This window comes from Corvus cornix, chromosome 4A (genome assembly GCF_000738735.6).
Source record: "Corvus cornix cornix isolate S_Up_H32 chromosome 4A, ASM73873v5, whole genome shotgun sequence".
NCBI classification, from domain to species: domain Eukaryota; kingdom Metazoa; phylum Chordata; class Aves; order Passeriformes; family Corvidae; genus Corvus; species Corvus cornix.
In genome coordinates this window covers 453,053-477,091 of record NC_047058.1, presented here as the reverse complement: position 1 = coordinate 477,091, position 24,039 = coordinate 453,053, and the positions used below count along the sequence as shown (strand labels likewise).

The 24,039-nt window shown below is 45.2% G+C and overlaps 1 protein-coding gene and 1 long non-coding RNA gene across 5 annotated transcripts in view; both read left to right on the top strand.

Annotated features, from left to right (window-relative positions):
* Positions 1 to 2,790, top strand: part of GPC4 (glypican 4) — a 233,409-nt gene extending 230,619 nt beyond the window's left edge. For 3 of the 4 annotated variants that reach the window (XM_039572289.1, XM_019287753.2, XM_039572290.1), the window contains one exon: positions 614 to 1,248. In XM_039572289.1, coding sequence (XP_039428223.1) covers positions 614 to 822 — 209 coding nt within the window. In that variant the 3' untranslated portion in view covers positions 823 to 1,248. Of the gene's footprint in view, positions 1 to 613 lie in introns of all 4 variants that reach the window. The other variant, XM_039572288.1, reaches the window with a different exon arrangement.
* Positions 2,791 to 9,468: 6,678 nt separating this feature from the next.
* LOC109145034 lies at positions 9,469 to 22,772 on the top strand. The gene is made up of 3 exons (XR_002046158.2): positions 9,469 to 16,718; positions 18,254 to 18,320; positions 19,492 to 22,772. It is a non-coding gene; the product is annotated as an uncharacterized LOC109145034 (long non-coding RNA).
* The last annotated feature ends 1,267 nt before the right edge of the window (positions 22,773 to 24,039 follow it).

Genomic DNA, 24,039 nt, shown 5'->3' with positions numbered 1-24,039 from the left:
CAATGAGCTGAGACATCATCTACTACATCAGGCTGCTCAGGGCCCCATCCAACCAGCCTGACCTTGAGTGTTTCCAGAGATGGGGAACCTACTGTCTCTCTGGGCAACCTATGCCGGCGTTTCACCACCCTTATCATAAAACCATTTCTTCTTTATATCAAATCTAAATCTGCCTTCTTTTAGTTTAAAACCATTACCCCATGTCTTATTGCAACAATCCCAGCTCTCTCAGTCTGTCCTCATAGGAAAGGTGTTCCAGCTGCTGAGCATTTCTGTGTTCTCCTCTGGACTCCCTCCAGCAGATCCTTCCTATGCTGGGGGCCCCAGAGCTGGATGCAGAACTCCATGTGGGGTCTCATGAGTGGAGTAGAGGGGGTGAATCGCCTCACTTGACCTGCTGGTCACAGTACTTTTGGTGCAGCCCAGGATGTCATTGGCTTTCTGGGCTGCGAGCACACATTGCCCAGGTGTGATGTCTGCACACAGAAGTCACATTAACATGGGGATCCATGCTTACTTCTCATGAACACCAAAACAGCCACACTCTTGCCTTTTCTCCCTGCTGTCTTGCGCAGTCAGCAGAGGAGGACAGCAGGTGTGTTTGTTTCCCCAGGTGAGGAAAGCAGCGGGGAGGAGAGCGGCAGCGGCTGTGAGCTCCAGCAGTGCTCCCCAGAATTCGAGTTCAACGCCACTGAGGTCACTGGGAACTCCAGCAAGAGCGATAAGACCGTGAACACTTCTGCTGCCACTAGAAGCGGTCTATCACAAGCAGCCTTGCTCCTTAACATTTTGTTCTTGGCCATGCAAAGACAATGGAGATAATTGTGCAGCATAGGGGGAGGGGAAAAGACTTTTATTATCAGAGGTAGAAGGCACCTGCTTTCACTTTTATACCATCTAGAGACTTTGCTTTTTAAGTTAATGGACAACAGTGTACAGTTTTTACTATGTTGCCACTGGTTTTAAGATACTGATTTTTTTTTTTTCCCCCTTGCTATCCTGGGAATAACAGGAACGGGAACTACAAGTCTCTCCCGTTCACGAAGAGTGGATGTTAGAGGTGGATAACAAAAATGTATATACAAGCCTGTAGTTAGCTCAACATTTGTGTCTTTATCACTTCATTTTTGTTTTTCTTTTACTGTACTTCTTATGAAAACAAAAACCCCAAGGTCTTCTCTTGGCCTGTAACAAGTATGTGTTTCTGAAATGAGAAATATCTGTACAGAAGCAGGTTTTATTTATCATGTTATCTTATGAGGAAAAAATAATTGCCCAAAAAGCAGAAAATGTTTCATGTAGTTAACTTCCCATTTATCCACATTATGTTAGTTGCCTTATCTGGAGAGAAGTGGAAGTAATTTGTCTTTATTATGCGCTAAAACAGAAGATGAAGGCAGAGCTGCTCATCATGCCAAGGGCCCCATTTGCATAGGGCATCCATGCCAGGAGCAGGTTGTGCTTGCTTTACAGGAGGTTTGGTTAAATTGGAAGGGACTACAGAGAATTCCCATTCTGCAGATGCTGAGAAGAGTTGTCATTTGTTCCCTGGGATCCTTGCAATTAGCTGTAACTCTTGTGGGTCAGTTCCCAACGTGCATCCCCCATGGGAATGAGGCATTAAACTTGTTCGGTTGGAAACAACTTGTCGTCTCACAGATCCAAATGCCAACATGTGTCTTGTCTGCACATTTGTTAGGTGAATGCTGGATTGATTTTTTAATGGTTTTGGTTCTGGTTTTAAGAAATCCTGTGTGGGAGGGCAGGTGGGGAGGGGTTGGGTTTGTTTTTATGAGTTTTGTTTCCTCTCTGATGGGGGCAAAAGAGAAGGAGCAGGCACTGTTGCACGTACATGGGAGCAGGAGCTGGCAGGGCTGAAGATGCCTCATTTTGGGTGTGTTTGGCTGGGAGCTGATGCCCAGCACCTGTAGCTTTTTGGCACTACCTGAGACACCTTCCTCTCTCTACCTGTGCTGTTGGAGTTGGAACAATGTTATGGTGAACAGCAACTCATTAATAAAAGAAATGTATATTTTTAAGAAAAGAGATTAAATAATTTTTAAAAGAGTTTAGCGAAAGCAAAGTCTTTGGAAAGACTCAAAATTATTCTGCATGTCTCTTCCTGCTTTGGGAAGCCTTTAGGTCTGGCTGGACACTGGGATCTGGCCAGGAGAGCAATCCAGAGAGAAAAGGTTTGCTCTATTCCACCCTTGTGTCATAAAGAATAATTTTCTATTTTTATATTGGAGCATTAATTACTTGTTAGCTCAGGGTCAGCTTTATACTCAACTTTATTTTCACACCAAATTTCTGCAAAGCTATAAAGACAGAGTATTCTTGGCTGGTAAAAATAATCTTGGAGGTTTAATTTTACTAGAAGTAGCCAGTTATTTATTAAAACATGATGATAGTAGAGTTAGGGATATTCTGGCTAGATTATTTTTCTTTAGAAAATAAATCATGGAACCATAAAATTGAAAAAATTACAAATTTATGTGTGGGAAAAAATGGATTGTAAATAGCTAAGTTGCCTTGCGAGGAATTGGAAAATGTGCTGATACTTAGAAACTACCTCAGTTCTGAGGAATTTCCTTTCTAGCTTTGAGTGCTATTGCATTTACGTGGTAGAAGTGAATCTGGTCTCCAATATGTAGCTGAAAGAGTTATCCCTATAGACCTTGTTAGATTGTTTTTAATTTAGAGGGTTGAACTACATCCAGCTGTTTTCTTTCAGCTAAGTTCCCTAACAAAGAGAATTTCTGAATTAAATATTGCTGATGGTTTCCATGACTTTTCCTGATTTGTTTGGTTTCATGGCATTTTCTGATTGCTCTTTAAATATTTAAATGGTTCTAGCCATTTGAATTTTAATCCCAAAATAAACAAACCTTAGATGCACTACTATTGTAAATATGTCGCAGTAAGGTCTGACTGGACAACCCTTCTGGCTCATACCCAGCTGGCAGGCCAGCAGAGTTAAATGGAAAAAACAAACAAACAAACAAAAAAACCCCAAACAAACAAACAAACCAAAACCCAAAACAAAAACAAAACAAGCAAAACCAAAAAAAAACCTTCTGAGAAGCTCTGAGATTGGTGGAACAAAAGCCCTTGTGTTTGGAGGGGCTGCCTGCTCCAACATCTCCCTTCTTGGCATAAGTGTTCATATGTAAGAAAGTTGCTTGTAAATTCTCCTGCTTTTGAGTGTTTCTGCTCAGAAAAGTAAACCACTTCTGAATTTATAATTATCGTTTTACAACTAACTGCTCACTAATTTATTATTCCTTAGTTTGGTACAAGCCACCAATGCAAAGATCTCCCATCAGTTTTAAGCATGTCCAGTTGACTTCGTTAGTAGCACAAGAGTCTTCCAGTATATAAGGGACAGATTTGTCACCTGAGGCTGCAAGAAACAAGAGTAAACAATGTAGGACAATCAAAAGTTGTGTTCCTGCTTCTATTTTGTGTTTGTGTGTGAAGTTGGCTCTCTGACATGAGCCTGCGAACTAAACCATACAGGTGGGGAAGAGACATGCTGCTCACTTTGGGGAAGGCATGTGCTCCCCTTTTTCAGATTTTTTTTTTCCCCACATAACCAGTGCCATTATGAGCATGATTTAAAGAAAAATTCCAATATATAGAATTAATTATTAAAGTTAATGGAGCTGGTAAGTGTGCTTCAAATGCAAAACGAAGCAGAAAGGTGATGTCCTTGGCATCATGGAAGATGCTGTCTCCCAAAGCGCTGGAATGAAAAGATCCAGCTCTTAATAGGACCTGTTTTAACAGCTCAGTGCCTGTCCTGAAATGGCTTCACAGGTGACACGTGGAGAGAGAAAAGGAGAGCATGTAACTGGACTGTAAGAGTCTCTTGTTTTGTGTTGTGTTGTGTTGGTGCCCCCCCCAAGTCAGGACAAATGGCCAGAGCAACAAGAGGTGTCTTTCCATGCTCCAGGGCAGGGTCCTGCTGTTCCCCTCCTGGCTGAGCCCGCCTGGGTTTGTCCTCACAGGCAAGGTGGTGTATTAATTCTGGAGGGTGCAAACTCAGAACAGTGTTCATTTCTTAGACAGATGGTGCTGATGTTTCCATCACCATCCCCTAATTGCTTTGCTGGATGCCTGGCTGGACTAGGCAAGCCCTCTGGTCCTGGCTCCTACCTCATCGTAGCATCCGGTGTTGGGCGTCTCATAGCATGGCACATAAAAATGCCTTCCACCTGTTTGGATGCTTTTACTTATCATGTGTCCCACAGTAGTTGCCAGCCCTGTCTGTCACCTTTCTCACAAAGTCAACCTGTTCCCTCCTACCTGCAGGTCCACTGTGAATGTGGCAGTGTCCCCCATTGGTGACAGCAGTAACCAGATCAGTGACAGCTGCTGCTTGTGCCTTCCCCTTGCTGATGGCAAGTCCTGCTGTGGTGTTGCCTTCCTCTGGTTACTATCCCTGTGCTGTTGAGTGGGTAACTGCTGGGGATGTTTTTCCTCCCTGGATCTGCTCTGCCTTGATCAAAAGGAGACCCTTTTGCCTTTTAGCCTGCTCACTATGATTTGGCCCTGTGCGTCCTTCCTGCCCTGGCTCCTTTTTCCCGAACCTTTGCTCTGTGGTGGTTCCTCTTAGGCAGTCCCTGTGTCCCAGCAGGAGCAGAGTGGCAATGTATCTCACCCTTGGACCTTGGTGGTCTCCCCTGCAAGCCATCACCACTCAACACCAGCCAGAGATTGCTGCAACTGCTAAACCTGAAGTTTTGATTTTAAAAGCAGCTCTTACTTGGATCAACAAATCTGCTCCAGTTGTTAGTCATTGACATGGTTTAGTGCTGGACCTGGCATTCCTAGGTTAAGGGTTGGACTTGATATTCTTAGAGGTCTTTCCCAGCCTTAATGATTCTATGATTCATTTCAACAGCCGGGTAATGTCTGTCCCCCTGCTGGTTTCATAGGAGCTGAATAGGAGCAGCTTCATCCCTATCACAAAATCTGGGGTGCCCGTGCTCCTCCTTCATGTTTTGCAGCAATACAATTCCCCTACATAGCTGCTCATCTCCCCAGCATGTCCTGCCACACTGTCTCCCTCTACGTGTGTCATTAATTCATGTAATCCCATGCAAATCAATATGCTAAACCCCTCATTAATTGGGTTACTGATTTATACTAGTAAGACTTAAAATCTTGGAGAAGGTTGAGGGTATTTGTTTCTCCTCTGACAAGCTATTGTCAGCCCCACAATGGCTGGTCCTTGGCTGAGCTGGTAATTGCCTCCTGACTGTATTTGCATCGACATAATGGCAAGGATGTTAGCAGGAGCTACGACATCTCATCTTTTCCTCTGAACAGGAAAATTCAGGATTAGCGAGGTGGAATGCATTTGCCAGCAGTTGCTGGCTGCCCTGTTGTGTAGGGTGGCTTCTCTTCACCTATAACTCGGCTCTGTTGGTTGTTTCCATTATTAACCTGCTTTTCTTCAGAGCTTAGTAAACTCAGCCATAAAAATCAGGCCTGCCTGTAAACTTGGCATGGTAGGAATTGGCCAGACTTTTATTTTTTCTGGTGGGAAGAACTGATCATTATTTTTAGAAGAAATTGTTTCATCTGTGAAGTTTAATGGGTTGAAATGCTGTTTTGGCATTCACGATCCTTCAGACCAGCTTTGTTGAAAACCCCGTTTAGCATCACCAATAATACAGTAATGCTGAGGATCCCCAGGGACAGGCAACTGAAACAATAGCCGGAATCTTACATTTTTAAAGCTAATTGTTGTACATGTTCAGCTGTTTCCCCCATGCCACTACCACACACGTCTTGTGCAAGATGCAGATCCAAGGACAGTTAAGTGCACAGGAGGTATTTCGCTGATGTTGACAGGAGGTGCATCTGCATTTCCAGGAACTCTTTAGTGGAAGCAAGGTCACAGGTACATATCCACTGGATTCCTGCAGCAGAAAGACAATTCGGATTTAACCAAGAGTTTTCTTTTTTCTTTTTTTTTACTTTTTTTTTTTTTTTTAATGGCTGCCTTCATTTGCATCCTCATAACAGAGTGTGTTTGTATGGGAGCTGGTGCAATCCTAAATATATAAGTTCCTGTGTGGCAGGGCTCTGGAGGCAGCTCTCCATGAATGTGACTTCACACCACCCCTCTGATTTTGGGTGAGCAGCCACCCTGCCTTATTTGCAGGTGAGGAGCTGGGCACCCTTATGAATAGGCAGTGGAGTAAGAGAGTTAAGTGGTTCTTGCTTGAACAGCCCTAAGTGACTTTGTTGTTTGCTCTGAATTTCCTGTGTACTAACATAGGCCATGCTGTGTTCCAGGAGGGTGCTTCAGGTAAAATGCCTCACAGAATGAGACAAGGTGATGACTTCTGAGTGGCTTCAGGGCCTTTCATGTTTTGGGGCAAGTGGAGACTTTGGCTGGTGTGTCACAGCCTTCTTCCTTTGTTTTTCTCATAGAAAAAACAATCTAAATTTGGGGAAAAAAAACCAAAAAACATGATCACTCTTTTTTCATTGTTAAATTCTTTGGATGATTGTGCATTCAAAACTACTTGAGTCTTGAACAGGAATTTGTGCTACAAAATAGCGGTGAGATTTTCAGTTTTGAGCAGGAAGAGTTGTGGGTCAGTGTTTATGTGGGTGAGTGAGGGCTCTCAGCAAGCCGGGGGCCAAGAGAGTCAGTGTTACAAAAGAAGCTGTTGTCTTTGACAGAGGTCTTCTGGAGCCTAGCTGTCAGAAAATAATTAGCCAAATAAATTAGGTGTGCTCCATGCTAAGTAATTCCAACATTTGGCTTCCTAGGGAAAGGGATAATGTACTTAACAGAGATACTTCAGCTTGTCCTTTGTCACTGGGAGGGGGCACACATGAAGAAGATGGGGGCTGTTTTTTGCACAGATAGTAACAGGCAGGAGAAGCTGTTGGGAGCCTTGTGCTGACCAGAGGGATGGGGGTGAGTCCCCCAGTGGGATGGCAGGTGGGCAGAGCTGCCCTCCTGCTTCCTGATGAAAGAATATCCTGCCACTGAGGGCATGTTTGACTGCAAACTAGTGATTAAAACTGGTAAAAATTCCATTCCATGAAGGTGTGCTTCATCACATTGGTGCAGGAATGGTATGGGGCTCATCCAGGAGCTCCCAGAGTTCTGGGACTGGACTGAGAGGTGATGGTTAGAATTGAGAGGGAGACAGGAGAGGAGTGCCTTGGGTAGCACTTGAGCTGTATCACTGCCAATTCCTTGTTTCCTGTCGTTTCTTTCACTCTGTTGTTATTTAAAGTGCATTAGATGCACCTCCTTGTGTTTTATTAGCTGCTCCTTTCATGAGAGGAGCTGGCAGTGGCATCTTCTGGCCCACATTCCTGTGCTGGTTTTCTCTATCAAAAGGCAGTGGGAGTTGCCGCTTTTTGACCACCTTTATAATCCAGCATTGCAGAGGTGCTTGCTGGTTGCCTTCCCAATGGAGCCATGCTCACCCCATAGGGCTTTTTGCAGTGTTTTAATCCTGCTGCAGGGTGAGAGCAGAGCAGATTTTTTTGAGCCTGGATGGGAGAGAAATGCAGGTGGCAGCCAGCTGGAGGAGCCAGGTTTGTATGTGGGTTTTGCACTGCACCCTCCGGGCGTTCGCAGGAAACAGAAATGAATTTGAAGCCTTTGGAAGGGAAAAACCTCTCCCATTACAATTTTGGCCCCATTGCATTGCATAGGGTGGTTAGCTCCCTTCCTCGGTGTCCTGCCCTTGCTGCTCACACGGAGCATTAAAGAAGCAGGAATGCCAGCTGTGAGGAGTTGCTTAACCCATACAATTGTGAGGTGCATGGAAAACATGAGTAAAACCATGGCCAAACCAATGTATTTGTCCTATCTCAATGAATGGAGGAAGCAATGGATTCCACCCTTGGTTTTCAAAAGCATTAAAGGGAGAAAAAAGCCCACCAACACCCAAAACCCCTCCAGCCCCACCACTGATGAAGGTTGTGTTGAGGCTGCACATCCCCAGGAGCAGACAGGACCATGGCTTGGAGCCAAGCACAGGAATAGTCCTGGCTGTGATGAACCCAGACTCCTGTGAAAGTGAGCAGTGAAATGATGTCTCCACCATAAGAGTGAGAATCCAAGTGCTGTGCAAAGTCCCTTTCCTCCAGGAAGACAGGGACTTCCTGTGTAAGCAGCCCTGGGGCTTAAGCTGGGTCAAGTGGGCCTGTGGTGCTACAGCTGCCTGCAGCACTGGCAGTGCCTCAGCTAATCTGTGCATAGTGTATTCATGGCTCTCCTCTTTTGGGCCCTGCACTGAGACAGCAGAGTGGTTTTAATGAGAACACAGAAGTTAAAATGGGCTTTTTACTTTTAAAAATTAGTGGCAGACTATGGCTGTTCAGGTTGCTATTTTAACTGCTCCAGATGTCAAGCATGGCTCAGCCAAGATCAATGTGTAATCCAATGGAAATACTATTAATTTCAGAGGAATGTGGTCAATATTTAAATATTTTGGATCTTTTAAATATGTAGCCAGTGGTAGTGGTCTAACTGGGCTTATTAACTCTGCATTTGGAGCAGTGATTCTATTAGCATGAATTAATGTATATTAACATTATTGAATTTCATTTATTTTAGCATGAGGGTTAATGATACTGGTTATTTTAGATACTCTCTGAGGCTGTACTGAGTTGGGAGCTGTTGGTTTAAGGCCTCATCCCACAAGCTTTTGTCCTTCCAGTTCCTCTTTAAGCTCTGACTTAGCTCCAAGCCTGCAGAGTGGCTCCCACTGACTCCAGCAGCAGTCAGATTGAGCCTGTTCCGGTCCTGCTTCATCCAGCCCCAGCGGCTTCAGCTTCAACTACAGAGAGGCTTTGCATGTCCCTCCATGGCCAGGGTGGATTTAACCCCTGGAGCACACTAGTCGCCACTGAAATATCCCCTCTGCTCTACCGTCACATCACAGTGGGAGTCAATCTTGGCTCTTACACCCAGCTGCAGTGAGTGGGTTGGACCTGGTCTATATATTAAATTCTGTTTCTAAATTAAGCTCAGGTAGACCCATTTCCCCCCGTCCTCTCTGACTTTTATGCCTATTAAATATATAAGGCACTTAGAAGGCAAAGGGTTTGTAATGAGGAACAGTCTTTTTGAATGTTTTGTTAAAGGTATGGAAAATATGGAAAGCTTTGAGAGAAAATTTCTTTCCTTTAAATCAGATTGAAGAACAACCTAAAATAACAGTTGGAGAATGAGCTGCATCTTACAGAGCTAGAAATGGACCCATTTTTCAGCAAAACACAAAGTTCGTAACTCTTCATTTTCTTAACAAAATATCTGTTTTCAATAGCTGTTGAAATATTATGCTTGTAGAGGTCACACATTCTTAGTGAAAGACGTATCTTTTTTTGGTTAAAAATATTTTTAAAAGCCTAGTGATTCCCCTTTAAAAAAATTGTTTTAAATCACTGGTGAAATTACAGAAAAGTTGCACAAGAAGAAAATTACGATCAGCCCAGATATAATTTTTTTAAAAGTAGGCACTCAGAAAAAAAAAACCAAAAACAAAAAAAAACCCCGGAATGCCACAGATTTCAGTCTGCATCAGAGAATGCTCTCATTAAAAGGAAACCTTCAGTTCCTTTGTCTGAAGAAACCTCTCGCTTTGTTCATGTTTAAGAGAAATGGTTCTAGTTACTGAGAGAGTGTTTGCCTTGCTCAAAAAAAATGTTTGTGTGGGAGATGTTTTACATTTGAGTGACGCCAGAGAGCCAAAATGTGAAGCTATATTGGCAGCAGTGACCACAGGCTGATGTAGCTGGAAAAATTCAGCTGAAAGCCTTTGGGGAAAGGGGAGGATTCCCCCTCCCTGTCCAGGCAAATGGGTTGTCTGGATAAGGCCAAGCTCTTTCTGGGTGGGAAAAATCCGGGTCAGGCAATGTCCAGGGCTGGAGTACCCTCTTGCCATCGCCCTGGCTGAGGGCACATCTGGGCTGCACATCTGGGGCTGTGCACACCTGCCCACCTGCAGCTCTGTGCTATTTCTGCCTGCATGCACTAGATGGCATTGCCAACTTGGCTACAGGGACTGTGGGCTCCCAGTGGGCTTCCACGGGGAGTATGAGCAGTGCTGTTGATGATAATTTGTGATTTTTTTAAAGTTCTCTGTATTAGGGAGAGCATGATACAGCTGCCATATCTGGCATGGACAGCTCAGGGTGCTGGTGCCTGGGCATCACAGAGCTGGTGCCACAGCAGGTGTGACTGAAGCCCACGTTGTACTTGTGCTGAGCAGCTGAGGTCCAGCCTGGGGCCCTTCTTTTGGGCACTGGCTGAGCACACAGAAAGAAATGGTCTTTGTTGTTGCCAACAACCCCTACAAGTGAGGTGGACAAATATGAGAAAGGCTAGGTCAGTGGGATCTGAATGAGAAACCTGAATACCAGAGACATCAGGAGTTCAGCTGAATCAAGCACCTCTTGATTCCCCATTCAGGTGGTTTATTCCCTTTTGTTGTCTTCAGTCAGAGCCTTGCCCCTGTCCCAGTTTCTCCCCTGGTTGTGCATGCTGGGCTGGGATCACTAACACTGAAGCTGAACAGAAAGCTGTGGGGAGAGGGTGCATCTGAGGGGTTGTGACCTGGCTCCTTGTCTATAGCAGCTGGGACTGAATGCCTGAAAAACATGAAAGCATACCAAAAATGGGGGAATTATAATCTGGAGAGCCTTCCTAAACTGTCACTTGCTCCTTGAACTCTGAGCTGCTTTGTAAAGGCCAAAGGTACATTGCTGGGTTTTTTTGTATCCCTACATCCATTTGCAGAGAGTAAACCAAGTCAATAAAATCAAGAAGGAGTGCCTGTGTTGAATCTGCAACAGAGTCATATCCCTGAAAGCAGGAAACCCACCCCAGGGTAGGTTCTGCAGGGCACTGTTCAGCTCTGGAATGCTGAACAGTGTGGGAACAAGCAGCCAGGGTTGCTTGGTGCTCCTCTTGGGTGTTTGTGCTCCAAGACTGTGAGCACCTCCTGTCCTGCCAGTGTCAGCCCCAAGGCTTCACTGGGACAAATGTGCCATTGTTTGTTATCCTGCCCTGCAGTTTCTCTTGAAAACTAAATCCTGAGTAGCATTCAAGTAAAACAGAGTTCCTGATTTCCCAGATGGCAGCCAGTGAGGAACACGCTCCCCTAGAAATGTCTGCCGTCTCTATCTTGTGTCCTCAGGTGGGTTGATGGCTTGTTTTTCATTGAGAGTTCCCCTCGGTTGCCTGGGGTGTCCTTCAGGGCACTGGGGTGTGGCTGCCAACAGATCTAATGATCAGCAAAAGCATTATTTGTGTTGTGTTAACATCTCAAAGTATGTGACCTTCCATGCTGCTTGGCTACATGATCAGTGTTGGCACTGCAGAAATGCTCATGAAAAATGTTCAGGATAAATCTCCCCCTGGTTCCTACTGGTTCCTCTAAAAACTGGTGATGTGGGAGACTTCATGATGCAACACTTCTCTGACAGAATACTTCTCTCTGCATGTAATTAAGAGTTTGTTTGTGGGGAGAGCTGCTCACACACCACTTTGGGCATTCAAGTTTCCATGGAGAGGGACCTGGCTGCCTTTCCTGCCTGGTAGATGCAAGGCTTGGAGTAGAGCTGCTCTTAGAAAATGAAGCATTTGTGCTCAGTTGAGCTTCCTGGAAGGAAGACTTGGCCCAAGTGTGTTGTTTGGGCCATCACAGGACTGTCAGTCAGCAATTCTTGGTTTCATGCCTCGTTTTGTAAGAGATATTTTGTAGGATCTTTGGCAAGTCTCTTCTCTATCTTTTACCCCCTCGGAGATACAGACATAAAACATAGAGAACTAAGATAGCTGTGAGCTGGAAGAGCTGCTGCTGGACTCTCTACTCCCATTAACCCCCAATTTACTGCCCTGCACCAATGGCCCCATCAGTGCCATACGTTGACATTTCTGATGGATTATGGCCATTCTCCTGTCAATGTGAGCAACCCTTGTGTGCACGGTCTCCTGCGTGGGATGCTGAGCAAAAATTTGGTGGCTCATACTTTAACAGTGAGCTGAATTTAAGTTTTGTTTCTCTTTTAGGCAAACATTGTTTTAGAAGCCAGAAATTCTGCCATCATAATGTACATAAATTTACTGTCACCAACCCTTTTGACTAACCTGAAATGCAACTCACTTTTTGGTATTCCTGCAGACCTGTGTGATGGGACACATTGAGAGAACAATCTGTATCAGTGACTGTGAGGTGGACAGGAAACACGTGTTTTTACTGCTCACATAGGAAAGAAATCTCATTCGATTTATGTGATCTCAAGCCAATTATGTCCCCTGTGCAAAACCCAGGCCTCCAGCAGCGCAGTCTGTATCTTTAAGACAACAAAAATAAACCAGCAGCATCTGTAATGTCCTTCTTAATGGGATGAATTAGGAAGAATGTGTATGGACACAATCCTAGAGACTACTCTAAGTGATTGGAGAAGGAGGGTAGGAGAGCATGTCGTTCTTCAGCTTTATCAAAGGAGCTGCTTATGCACATGCATTACTTGGAATGCCAGTCTCCAAACATTCTGATTACTCCGAGTGGTGTTCATCTGCCAGGTAAATAACAAGTGAGATACTCATATTTACAATTGAAATTGCCTGAGTGTTCAGCTGGCCCTCACCTTTCCAGGCTGGACTTTCATTGCATGTTACTCATCGTCAGTGGCTTGAGAAAATCTCTTGACAAGACTCGCCTTGGAGCTGGCAGGACCGTATGTGACTTCATTTGGAAAAGCAGGTTAGAAACTTCTCCCAAAGGTCTGACCCTAAGCTTCCTCTTTAATTCAGACAATTCCCAGCAAGGTCTTTCCCAGTCAGAACCACTGTTTAGGAATAGTAGCACAGGCTTATTTATACTGATTTTTAGTGATCCATTACATTTCTGATGTTCTGAAAGGGTATAAAACTGCATCATTCTTAGAAGATAAAAAAAACTTCAGTGCTTTGCTATGGAGATGATTTTGTGTTGAGGGGTAGTGTCCATTTGCTGCTAAACAACATCCCCCTCCATCACTCCCACCCTTATAGGCAGGGTGTCTGAATGGAGGAGCTAGAGCAGATCTGTGCCCTTCTGGTACTAAAATTAAAGAGAAAAGAAGTCTGATCACAAACTATTCATTTCTAAAAGCAATCTCCAAAAATGAAGTAATAACCCCTAAATTATCGCAGTGATGAGCAAACCTGCAAGTTCAGCTTGCAAACTGGCAGTCAGAGGTTCCTGATGCCATATGCCTGGAGAAGGTATTTCTTTTTTGTGTTTTTTCACATGTATCAGTGTGAGTAACTCTGTTTTAAGTGAGAGCCACTCCATCTAAAGTTGGGGATTGATATTAGTACTTTCATAACAGAAATAATACCTAAAAGTATGTTTCAGAATATGCTCAAGACATGATCTGTCTTTCAGTGTGTGAGCTCTATCTTAGAATTACATTTAAACCTCTCCAGTTTAGAATCTAGGTGAATGTTTGATTATCTAGGAAGAAAGAAAAAAACCGTAAAAACTTAAGCATATGATACTGAACAGAGTTTTCTCTCGATGGATTTTGTTCATAACCTCCTTGTGGAACTTAACAGAAAATTAAATCTCTGCCACTGAGTTCTTAAAGGCATTGGAAAACACTATGGTGTAGATCTTACCTTCCATCAAATTCCACTCCAGTGACTTTTAAAAAATGCAGCTGTTTCACTCATTTTGAATTCTTGCAGACTTTTCCATAGGGGATATTTCTAGTTCTGTAAACAGTTTCCCATCAACTCAGTGAGGAGGGGAAAAAAAAAAAAGAAGAAAGGCACTTTGTCTTGAGGAAAATCTTGTGTGCTCAGCTGGAGCCTTTCCTGTGAAGCCGCTCTCCCAAGGCCCAAGGAGATGCTGGAAGTTCCCGTGGCTGCTCCTGTGCTCTGTGCGCTCCAGGCTCAGAGATGCTCTCCTGGCTGCAGATAACGTGGTTGTGTTGTGCCACATGTGCAGGAGTAATGCGGGTGGATTCCCAAGGACGTTGACCAGCAAACCTTCCCCATGCCCCAAAATCACCATGTTTAAAAAAGATAGAAGAAGAATTTAAGAAGTATTGCAAGGAATACATTGAGTACTTATTTTTGCTGGTGGTATCTTTCCAGCCAAGGAAACCCTCTTTGGCTAGATTTTGATGTCGTCGCTGTGGGTGATGAATAAATGTCCCTTCTCCCTCTGACCACTGGGCATGTGTGCTTTGCTTTGAGAAGCTGGCCCTTGGGGCTGAAATTTTGTCATATTTAGTTCTAACCCAAAATATTACAGACCAAATCCAGCCAAAAGTATTGGGTGAGGGAGAAAGACTAATGCATTGGAAGGTTTGCAGCTGGAACCATCATGGAGCTGGCTGAGCTTGGGCACAAGTCCCTGCCCCGAAAGCCCAGTCAGACTGGGACTATGCCCATGATGTTTTGCCTTTCCTCCACTTCTACCCAGGTTCCCTTTTGTCTCCACCGAAGGATTATGGCACATTGTGTGACTCTGGCAGCTCATGGTGTTCAGCTGGGGCGAGGTGAAAGTGGGGTCCAGTGGCAACAGTATGAGGAGCAGGGTATTTCCTTGTGCTTTTCCAAAATAGCTGTGTGTGATGCTGACTGTGAAGTTAAAATGAAAGATATCTTGTGCTATGGGCTTTTCCCCCCTTCTTTAAATAAATCTATAGATATGGAGGTAGGAGTGAGAGAGAAGGAGAAGCTTTTGGCCAGTGGCTTTGGGCAAACAGAAGATTGACCCCGCAGTGTTGCTTGCCGGGCAGGGAAGTTAAATGGAAACAAAATCAAATTATTAAAACAAAAATTATAGTGAAGGAGAATCATGTTTCCTGAAGGGTTTTGCTTCTCCTGGGTGTGGTGGTCTCTCTTGGCAGGACGTCAGGCTGAGCTCAGTGCCGGGTGGTCACCATGCAGCACCCTGGGACTGCATATCCCGCTTTGTTCTTGGCACGTGGGGTGGGGCTGTTTATTTAACCAGCTAACTTAGAGCCCCCAAGGACTCCAGGCTCCTGTTTATCTTTCAGAGTGTCAGCATTAGTACAGTGCTTCTTTCTTTGGGGTATTTTTATTTAGTAACTGCTAACCAGAAATACACGATTTCAAGCTTCCCTCTTGTAGATAACCACAGAGACTTGGGCTTGCAGGCAAGATAACGGGCGAAGTGAAGCTTGGGGGAATGCTGAGCTCTCACCTGCAATGCCCTAGTGCAGGCACAGTTGGGTTTAACCCTCTGGGCTGGGGACGAGATTCTTGGAACATGGGGATGTTGGAAAAGACAGCTCTGAGTATTGCCAAGCTCCTTGAGGAGATGTTGTAGTTGTGTATTTTCTTCTCAGCGATTCTCATGCTGCCCCAGCTGTGCTCTGGGTTTATTTCCAGCAGGAGTGCTCAGAGGTTAGGCCTGAAAAAATGGGCATTAAATGCAATGCTGCATTTTATAAACATTAAATACAACCAGGCCTTGATGTGAGCAGTGACTCACAGGTCTAAAAAGCTGTGGGTGTCTCCTGCCTCCCAAAGCACTCATTTCCCAATGAGAGCCAAACCCCTACATGGTGCCCAGCTCTTGGTGCTCTTCACTGCAGCAATGACAGACTTCTACGCTCTACCTATGGTAGGTATAGCAGCTCTGCATGCACATAGGATCCAGAAACCAGCCATAACTCCATGAAGATAACAGTGTGATGCTTCTTCATGTGTCTAAGGAACGGACTTGGAGTTTTCATTTATTTTCATAAGAAAACAGTGCTTAGATAAAAAGGGAAAACTTTTAGCCCAAATGCCTGATTCCAGCCCTGTTTGACATGTGGGTTGCTATCCCAAAGAGATCAAGCTCTTCTAAATTTCATAAAAATTAGTAGCAGAATGGTGGAGAAGGGTTCAAGCTGGACCCTTGGTGGAGAAGGTTGTAGCGTAAGTCTACAGCTGTCTTCAGAAAACCCACAGGTGAAAGCTGCAGAAAACTGGGTTTCCTAAGTTTATCTGTTCACAGATCTCCTTGCTTTTCTTGTACATGTGCCTGCAAAAAGACCTACATCTATCTCTCTTTCCATTTCACACATTTTCACCTTGTCTTGAAAATGGGATGTGTTGCAGGCAGGACCCCTGCCTCTCAAAGGGACTGACTTGAGGGTGAATAAATAACAGCAGGAGAAGCTGGGGATAGCTGGAAGAAAACCTTAGGTCAAGTCTAAATATCATCGTGGATGTGCTGTACATTCCCAGACAGGGAGCAGGGTGGTGTGGAGGCATATTTGGGATTCATTTGTCTCTGAGCTGTTTAGTACCTTGTGAGATGGCACAGAAAGACTGTTAACAAAGAATCTGCTGCTATTCAGGGCAGCCTTGAGTCATTGTGGTTTAAAAAATAAATTATCATATAAATAGCTGCTTAGGAATCTCAGCCTGAAGACCACAAAATCTCACCAGTGCATAGCTTTTTTGGCTTATGTAGCACCATGTCTACTTGCGGAATATTTTGGCCGTGTGTTGTACAACCACTTCCTATTTTAAAAAGAGTATTATAGGAAAAGAATAAAGTCTATTGTCAGTGACAATTGCTGGTGGTTTCCTAGTGCCTCTCATTCCAGGAGGCTGAGCATATCATAACTGGATTTTTCCTGTCTTCGCTGAACCCGCTCCAAGATGCCACTACCTTGTGGAGACTGGTATCCCCTGCCCTGGATACCCAGAGGTGAGCAGGATCATTCCAGGTTGGTTTAAGACACTTTCTGGGTAGTTTTTGTGAAAGATTGGTGGGTTTTGAAAAGCCAGAGGAGAGTGTGGTGGTGAACAAGCTAAGAGTTATGCTCCTGCAGTTGGAAATACCACTGGGATTTTGGATATTTGGATATTGGAAATACCACCTCCACCACCTCCTCCTGCTGACTGGCATCCTGTTCTGCTGTCCCAAAGCAAGGCTGAGTATGACCCATTTGAATTTTGTGACTTTATAATGTGAAAAAGTGCCAAGGTCTTTGATATAGGCATCTCACCCTCTTGCAGTGCTGTGGATTGTTAATAACTACATCTCCATTGACTTTAATTGGAGCAGGATCAGATAGCAAGAGCGAAAATCCTCCGAAGAAAATTGTTCTGAGTGAACTCCAGCCAGTCAGCTCAGACAGAATCCATCCTTGGGTTTTCCCACTACTCTGGTTCTGGCTAATAAATTGCCTATTCATTTTAGCTCTATTTGGTTTTGTTTGCTTTGTTTGCTTATTTGTGACTTCCCTTTGGGGAAAAGAACAGGCTGGGAAGTACAGCAGTGCCGCCGGAGGTTGTGGGACAGTACACGTTGTAATGGTCCTTTCAACAGGTTTTTTTCTCAGACATTCGGCAAAAGTTTGCAGTCCCAGCACAAAATGTGAGAATGATGACTGTATCACAAAGACATTTTCCCAGCGTGGCTGAGCTGTGATACGAAACAAGCTGATTTTCTCATGAGAGGGGAGTAAATCCTTGGAAGTGTTATTTTTCTAAAGTTTTATTTGAAAAGTACTAGCATGACCTTTTCTTGATGTTGCTTTTTCTTTCTCTTTTTTCTTTGTAAAAATCCTTGTAGGATTGTGATTAGCAAGATAATGAATACCATCTGCTTTTAATCAATTCCTTCCTTTTCTTCCAAACCCTCCTAGCTTCTCATATTAATGGAAACAAATTTGAATACTGGAATAGACTGTTCTGGAGAGTGCTTGGGTATTTACTAGGTGAAAAGTGAAACTGCACAGGTTTATTTCATGGGGCAGGGCATTTGACAGGTGCAATTTTTCTTCCAGATGTGTTGCATGCCTGTTTTATAAACCAAAATTTGTACTGACAGGAGATATAATTCTGTATTGGAGGGAAATTTTAAGAAGAGGAGGATTTGAGCCCGAACTGGAGCTGCTGCCCGAGCTCTTCCAAAGAACTGGTGCTTATTTACTGCCACAGTGACACACTGAGGGATAAATGTGGTTGACTGGTAAAGCTGGGAAGCAAAGGATGCTTCCTAGGAGGAAAGCAATTCCTATGGCATTTTGACTGTAACCCCTCTGTTAGTTTTGCAAAATACCTAAATGGGACTTGCTAACGCAGCTTTCCTCAGTGCCATGCATTCAGATCTCCACTGTATTATTTTATCTTGGAAACCAAAAAAACTTGAATCCATTTGCTGTCAAGCCTTACCTCAGATAAAACTGGCTTTTTCCCTCTGGATAGGACTCAGTTTTACTTGTGCTTTTCTCTTAGGTTGGAATCAATCATCCTGCCCTGATTTGAATGACCACTTTACCCCTCCAAAGGTTCACATTAACAGGTACTCCCGGGATGTTTTCTTGATTGGGTTCAAGGCATTGTGTATTCGCATCTGTCCTGCCTGATTATCAACCAGTTCTGCCAGCTAATGTTGGCTGGGAAACCTTTCCTTTCATGCATTGCTCCAAACTGGGTCCTGAGAAGAGAAATTGCTGTTTCTACCACAGACATTTGTGACAAGGTGGTCCTGGCTGGAAGTGCTGGCATTCTGCTGTGCCCTCTCATGGCACTGGATGCACAGCACAGCCAGGCAGATAGAGTGCCAGTGCTTGGGATGCCATGATCCCAGAGACCTCTTAAGAGACAGGGCAAGAGATGCCGAGAAAGACCTGAATGAGGATCCTCAGGTGCTTGGGATCTGCAACTATGAGCAATGCTGAGTGAAGACTTTGGGCCAGCACAGGTGCTGGGGTACTTGGGTTATCTGCCCATACAGTTCCTACAGGGAAGTTGGATCACCATGATATGAGTGGCTTTTGTGGATGTTTTCTTCCCTTTTTTGAAAATGTTGTTCACCTTTTCACTGAAACCCTGGATATTCATTCTGCTTCATGCAATACTTTGATTTTGGGCTGGGCATGGGTGAGTGCATGCCTTCGAGCCTGGACAGCAATAGTCCCTCCAATGCCCCTCATCAGGACCATGGCCCCTGGATATTTCAAGGGGAATGGGCTTGTTTCTGTCACACAAGGTGTTCTGAGTGAGTGATGTTGCTGCTGCTAAGGGAGTCTGTGCAGGAGTCTGAATTAAAGCAGGACTTCTACCATGAGGGAACATAATGTGTACAGATGCTTTGTTCTCAATCTGGCATGGGTTCAACCTGGGGTGCCACATTTCTGCCAGTTGCTTTTATCCTTGCAGGGCTGTTTGGTGAGAGCAGGGTAGCAGCATGTCCTGAGCACCCACAGTCCTTGGGGCTCAGGAGGTAAAGCACAGACAAAGCAACCTCTTTTCAGAAGCAGGCTGTAAACATCTTGAAACAAATTTCCAGTGAAGAGTTTTTGACTTCCCCAGCCTCTCCCCTAATCCCTTGTTACTGGAGCTTTTGGGGTGAGACATCTGAAGTTGCAAAACACCACACGTGTAATGCCTCTGATTAACTCACACAATTGTGGGAGCTAAAGCCTGCTGCTACTAAACAACGCACCCTTGTTTCCTTTCTCTCTTTACAGGGCCATGCTGGTGTAACATCTTACATTTCCCCAGGATGTGGAGCCTGAAGTAAGTGAGCGTGGGCTGGGCTGGAGCCAGGAAACCGTCTGAGGCAGGGATGCAGATATTGCCGGAGTGTTCCTACAGGTGCCTGATTGTTCTTCTCCAAAGAGGGGATGCTTTGCTGCATGCTTTGCCATGTCTTGGAGAGCCTTCCTGAACAGGGGGACTGAATGAGCTAAACCTTCCTCCTGGAGCCATCCCTGGGAATCCAAGGTGGATGGAATAGCAGGGACAATAAGAGTTGATCCTGTTTGCCCCCAAGAGTGTGCAGCATGTGCTTTGCCTGCATGTTGGGACTTCAGAGAGGCTCTGGTTATGGTTTGGAGAGGACACTTTTGGGATGCCTCAGGAAAATGCCACCTTCTGGCTTGGTGCTGAAAACATGAATATGAAAGCACTGCACGGTAAAGGGAAGATCATGAGTGTCAAAAGCTCCACATCTGATTCCTGCATGGAAGATCCTCCCTGCACTTCCCATTGGCACCCACCTACTGCCAGCCAGCCTGCAGCCATGTGAAGGTCAGGTAAAAATAACAGCTTTTTTTGCAAGGCTGACTAAATGAAGGAAAGGGGTAGGGGAAGAAGGGAGATAAATGGCTGTGGTTTGCCAAAACCCCTACATCTGGCACATACAGATTGCTAACAGGGGCAAGCAGAGGCAGCAGTGGCTAAGAAAAAGAGTCCTTACTCTTAGCAGCCATTTCACATGCACAGACTTAAAAAAGCCTTCCTTGCTGCCCGACTCTGCTGCAGCAGGGTGGGTGTGGAGCTTGGAGATTGTTCAAATTCTGCATTTCTGGCCCCGCAGAGGCTGCTCTGGCTCACAGCGATGTCACCGTGAGGGAATGCGCTTCCCCTGCGCTGGGACATCTCTGGCCAACACCAGATACCCTTCCTTCCTGCCTGCTCCCATGGTGGGGATTATTGCTTTTGGCTTCTCCTGGCTTTGAAAGGCATCCAAAGAGCTCAGCTTTTGCAAGCTGAGAGCAGAGACAGAAAGCCTCTCCCTGCCTCACCTGTTTGTGGTTATTCAGCTCCCTCCCTTCACGCTTTGGCACAATAATGGCCTGAAAGTAAAACAAGAGGCAAGTTCTCCTCCCGGCTCAGAGCACTGAATGAAACCCAGCCAGCGGGGCCTATTGAGACAGCATCAAGACAAATGTCAACTTTAACACAAAGAGGCTTAAATGACACAGAAAGGAATAATCTCAGATCTGTTTTCCAGGCTGCTCCCCAGCATAGTTGTGCTGCAGACGGAGACAATTTTCAGTTCCCCAGGGAGATTGTATAGCCAAAAAAAGATACTTGGTGGTGATACGCTATAAGACTAGGTCATGAGAATGGATGTTTGGAATAATGACAGAATTCATTATAGACAAACTAAATTAACAGAGTGTGTTGAGAAACATATGGGGAGGAAATTGCCACTGAAGCCCTGCAAAGTGTAGCTTTACTTCTCATTGTGCTGGGTTCTCCCAAGGCCTCCATGAAACAGGACAGGGGGTTATAGAAGTCATTTTGTGGCAACTCTCTGAATCTGTTGCCTTTTTTGCAGGATGGCTATTTGCCTTTGAATCTTCTGAAAAAGTAAAAGTAATTAAGGCTCAGGAAGAATGGGATTCAAATGAAAATATTCTCCCCAGAAGCAAGAAGAAAATAATGTTGTAGTTGGTGTCTTCTTGACCTTGCTCAGAACTTAGCAGTGAAGTGGCTGCAGTGTGGGGGCTGCACTCACCCATGCCAGGCACCAAGAGCACCCTTCCTTGCCCCTGCACTGCATTTGCCTTATCAGGCACTGAGAGCATCCTCATCGCCCCAGTGGCACCTCCCTAAGCAGCCACTAGTCCAGCTGCCTCTGGCTTCGAAGAGCTTTGATCCCATTGTAGACCCTTTGGGGAATGTGCTCAGCCTCTTGCCAGAGGCTTCACATCCTGGGCTGCCAGAAGGAGCTGAGGAGCTCCCCAGGAGACCCTGAGGTAATTGTGCAGGATTAAAGAACCATTGGTCCTTTCATTGGGATTAATGGATCCTCAGTCAGTGTCCTCCCCAGGACCTCCATTGCCTGCAGAATTTACCAAAAAGTGTAGTTGCCTTTCACAATTATCAATTCAAAGCTATCTGGTAAGAGCTGGAAGCTTCAGGAAAAGTCGCTGTATCTGAGCAGGCAGTGGCCCCGTGGTGCTTTTGGGTGGCAAATTGCTGAGCAGAGACTTGGAGCCATGGCCATGGGCTTCCAGCAGGGAAACAGATCTTGGCTTGGTGCCAGATATCCATGCCCCATGGAAATCTGTGTTTCTTGTTTTCTGAAATACGAAAACTTGTGTTTCTGAAATATGTTACTCTGTAGAAGAGACTGCAGGACTGTAGCAAAGAACTTTTAAAGTCAATGAAACAATTAACAGCTGGAGTATAACAGGATAGTGTTTAGTAGAAAAAAATCACCCTGGAGAAACTCAAGATGAATGACTGAATAAGAAGAAATTTAGGGAGTTTTGCTTTTTATATTTATATTTATATTTATTCACACATGTGTATGTAACACCTATATACATGCCTATACATGCCTGAGAAGTAATGAGAGAATGTCACAAATCCAGAGCAGTGTGGCACAAGGAAAGGCAGGAGGATGCTCTGCAAGCTAGTGCTAGTTAGCCTGGCATATGACCCATGCTAAGCAATGGCAAATGTGGCCCCAAATTCAATTAGTAAAGAATTAAAGGATTGAATTTAATTAATGTGGAGCACTATGGAAATAGTCCTTTTATTCAAAAGAAACCTACTTTTATTCTTTCTCTCCCCAGGATCTGTAAGTCAAGCTGACAGTGAGGCATGACGTTTTGAAAGATGTTTAGCTTAATATTTCAGGAGGTCCCAGTGGTAGGACACAGCAAAGAGCTTAAGAACAAGGTAAATGAGTAACCTCAAACAGGAGCTTAAGAAGCATCTACTGCAATAGCCTCCCTGGGTCTGGAAGAGAAGAACTGCAGTTCAAAAAAACGTACTGTTAGGTTTACGTTTGGGGCCCTCCCTCCGCCATGTGGTCCTGGGGGAGGGGCCCTGGGGGGGAGACACAGGGTTTCCCTAGCCCCTGGTCAGCCTCCTTTGCCATTGGTTGGTTTGTGTTTCCTGGTGCAGGCAGGGACCCTCGGTCCTGTGGTTGAGAGTTCCTCGGCAGAGCCCGGCCATGTAGCTGGAGAAATAAACATCTCTCTGAAACATCTACCAAGAATCTGTCCATATATATTTCTTTTCCACGGGACTCCTTGTTTGGTACATCGTGTTACAGTATCCCCACTGCAACATAAATGGTAGAGATGCTGGCATTGGATTCCTCTCCTTGTTTTTGTTTTGCTATTCCATATCTAAACTATGGAGGAACCATGGGAAGACTCTTGGCTCTCAGAGCCACATATGGACATTTATCTTAAACTTGAAAAGATTCTTGAAAAATGATTTGTAAATTTTAGCTTAATTCAAGCTCAAAGAGAACTGAAACACTTCCTGGCATGGTTGTTTAAGAACTTTTTCTATGTTTCTTGGGATTTAATTCTTGCCAAAGACTTTTGGAACACCATTTGGACACAGTTAATTTTTGAGTCAAAATATATGCCGATGGAAGAATATTTTCATGAATATTATTTAATTACTGAGACTGTTGAGCAATGTCAGCTGTGTCCTGGCGAAGGGAAGCCTGCCTCAGGGACCATGCGACCCAGGCCACGTGCACTGAGCGCTCTGTGAGCAGCAGCGAGGCAGTTCCTGCGCATGGGCGGGGCCATGCGAGCTGCAGCATCGGCAGCAGAGTGAGGCGCGACCCAGCGGTGCCCGCCCGGCCCCATGCAGCGCATGGTGGAGCGAGCCCTGTGAACGCCCGACCAAGAGGGGCGGCGCACGGGCGGCAGCTGGTGGCGGTGGCGGTGGCAGTGGCGGTGGAGCGGAGCCGCACCCAGCCAAAATGCGCGCTGGAGCAGGGCGTGGGGGGCGCCACTTGGGGCCCAGCCGAGACAGGGAGGCAGCGCCTGGCAGCAGCAGCGAAGCTGAGACCAGAGGAGGCGACGGACGGACAACTGAGTGATGCGGCCCGGCCCAGCCCACGTGGCCCAGAATGCGACCCCGGGAAGAGCACGCAGGCACGAGCAGCTCCAGCGGCCCTGGCAGCACTAGCAGCCCTGGCAATTCCAACGTGGGAGCAAGTGAAAGAGAAAGCAAGAACGCAGCGAGACAGAAAACAGCAGCAACTCGGAAAAAAGGAAAAAAATCACTGCAGCTAAGGTTTAGGATAGTAAAATGGTATAATGTTAAGCAAAATTATGGTTTTATAACAAGGTGACAACCAGCAAGACATATTCGTGCATAGAACTGCTATTAAAAAGAATAACCCTGAAAAATGCATCCCAAGCTTGGGAGATGGAGAGGTGGTAGAATTCAAAATTATACAAGGTAGAAAAGGGTTACAAGCATCGCAGGACACTGGGCCTGATGGTGATCCTGTAAAAGGCAGTATA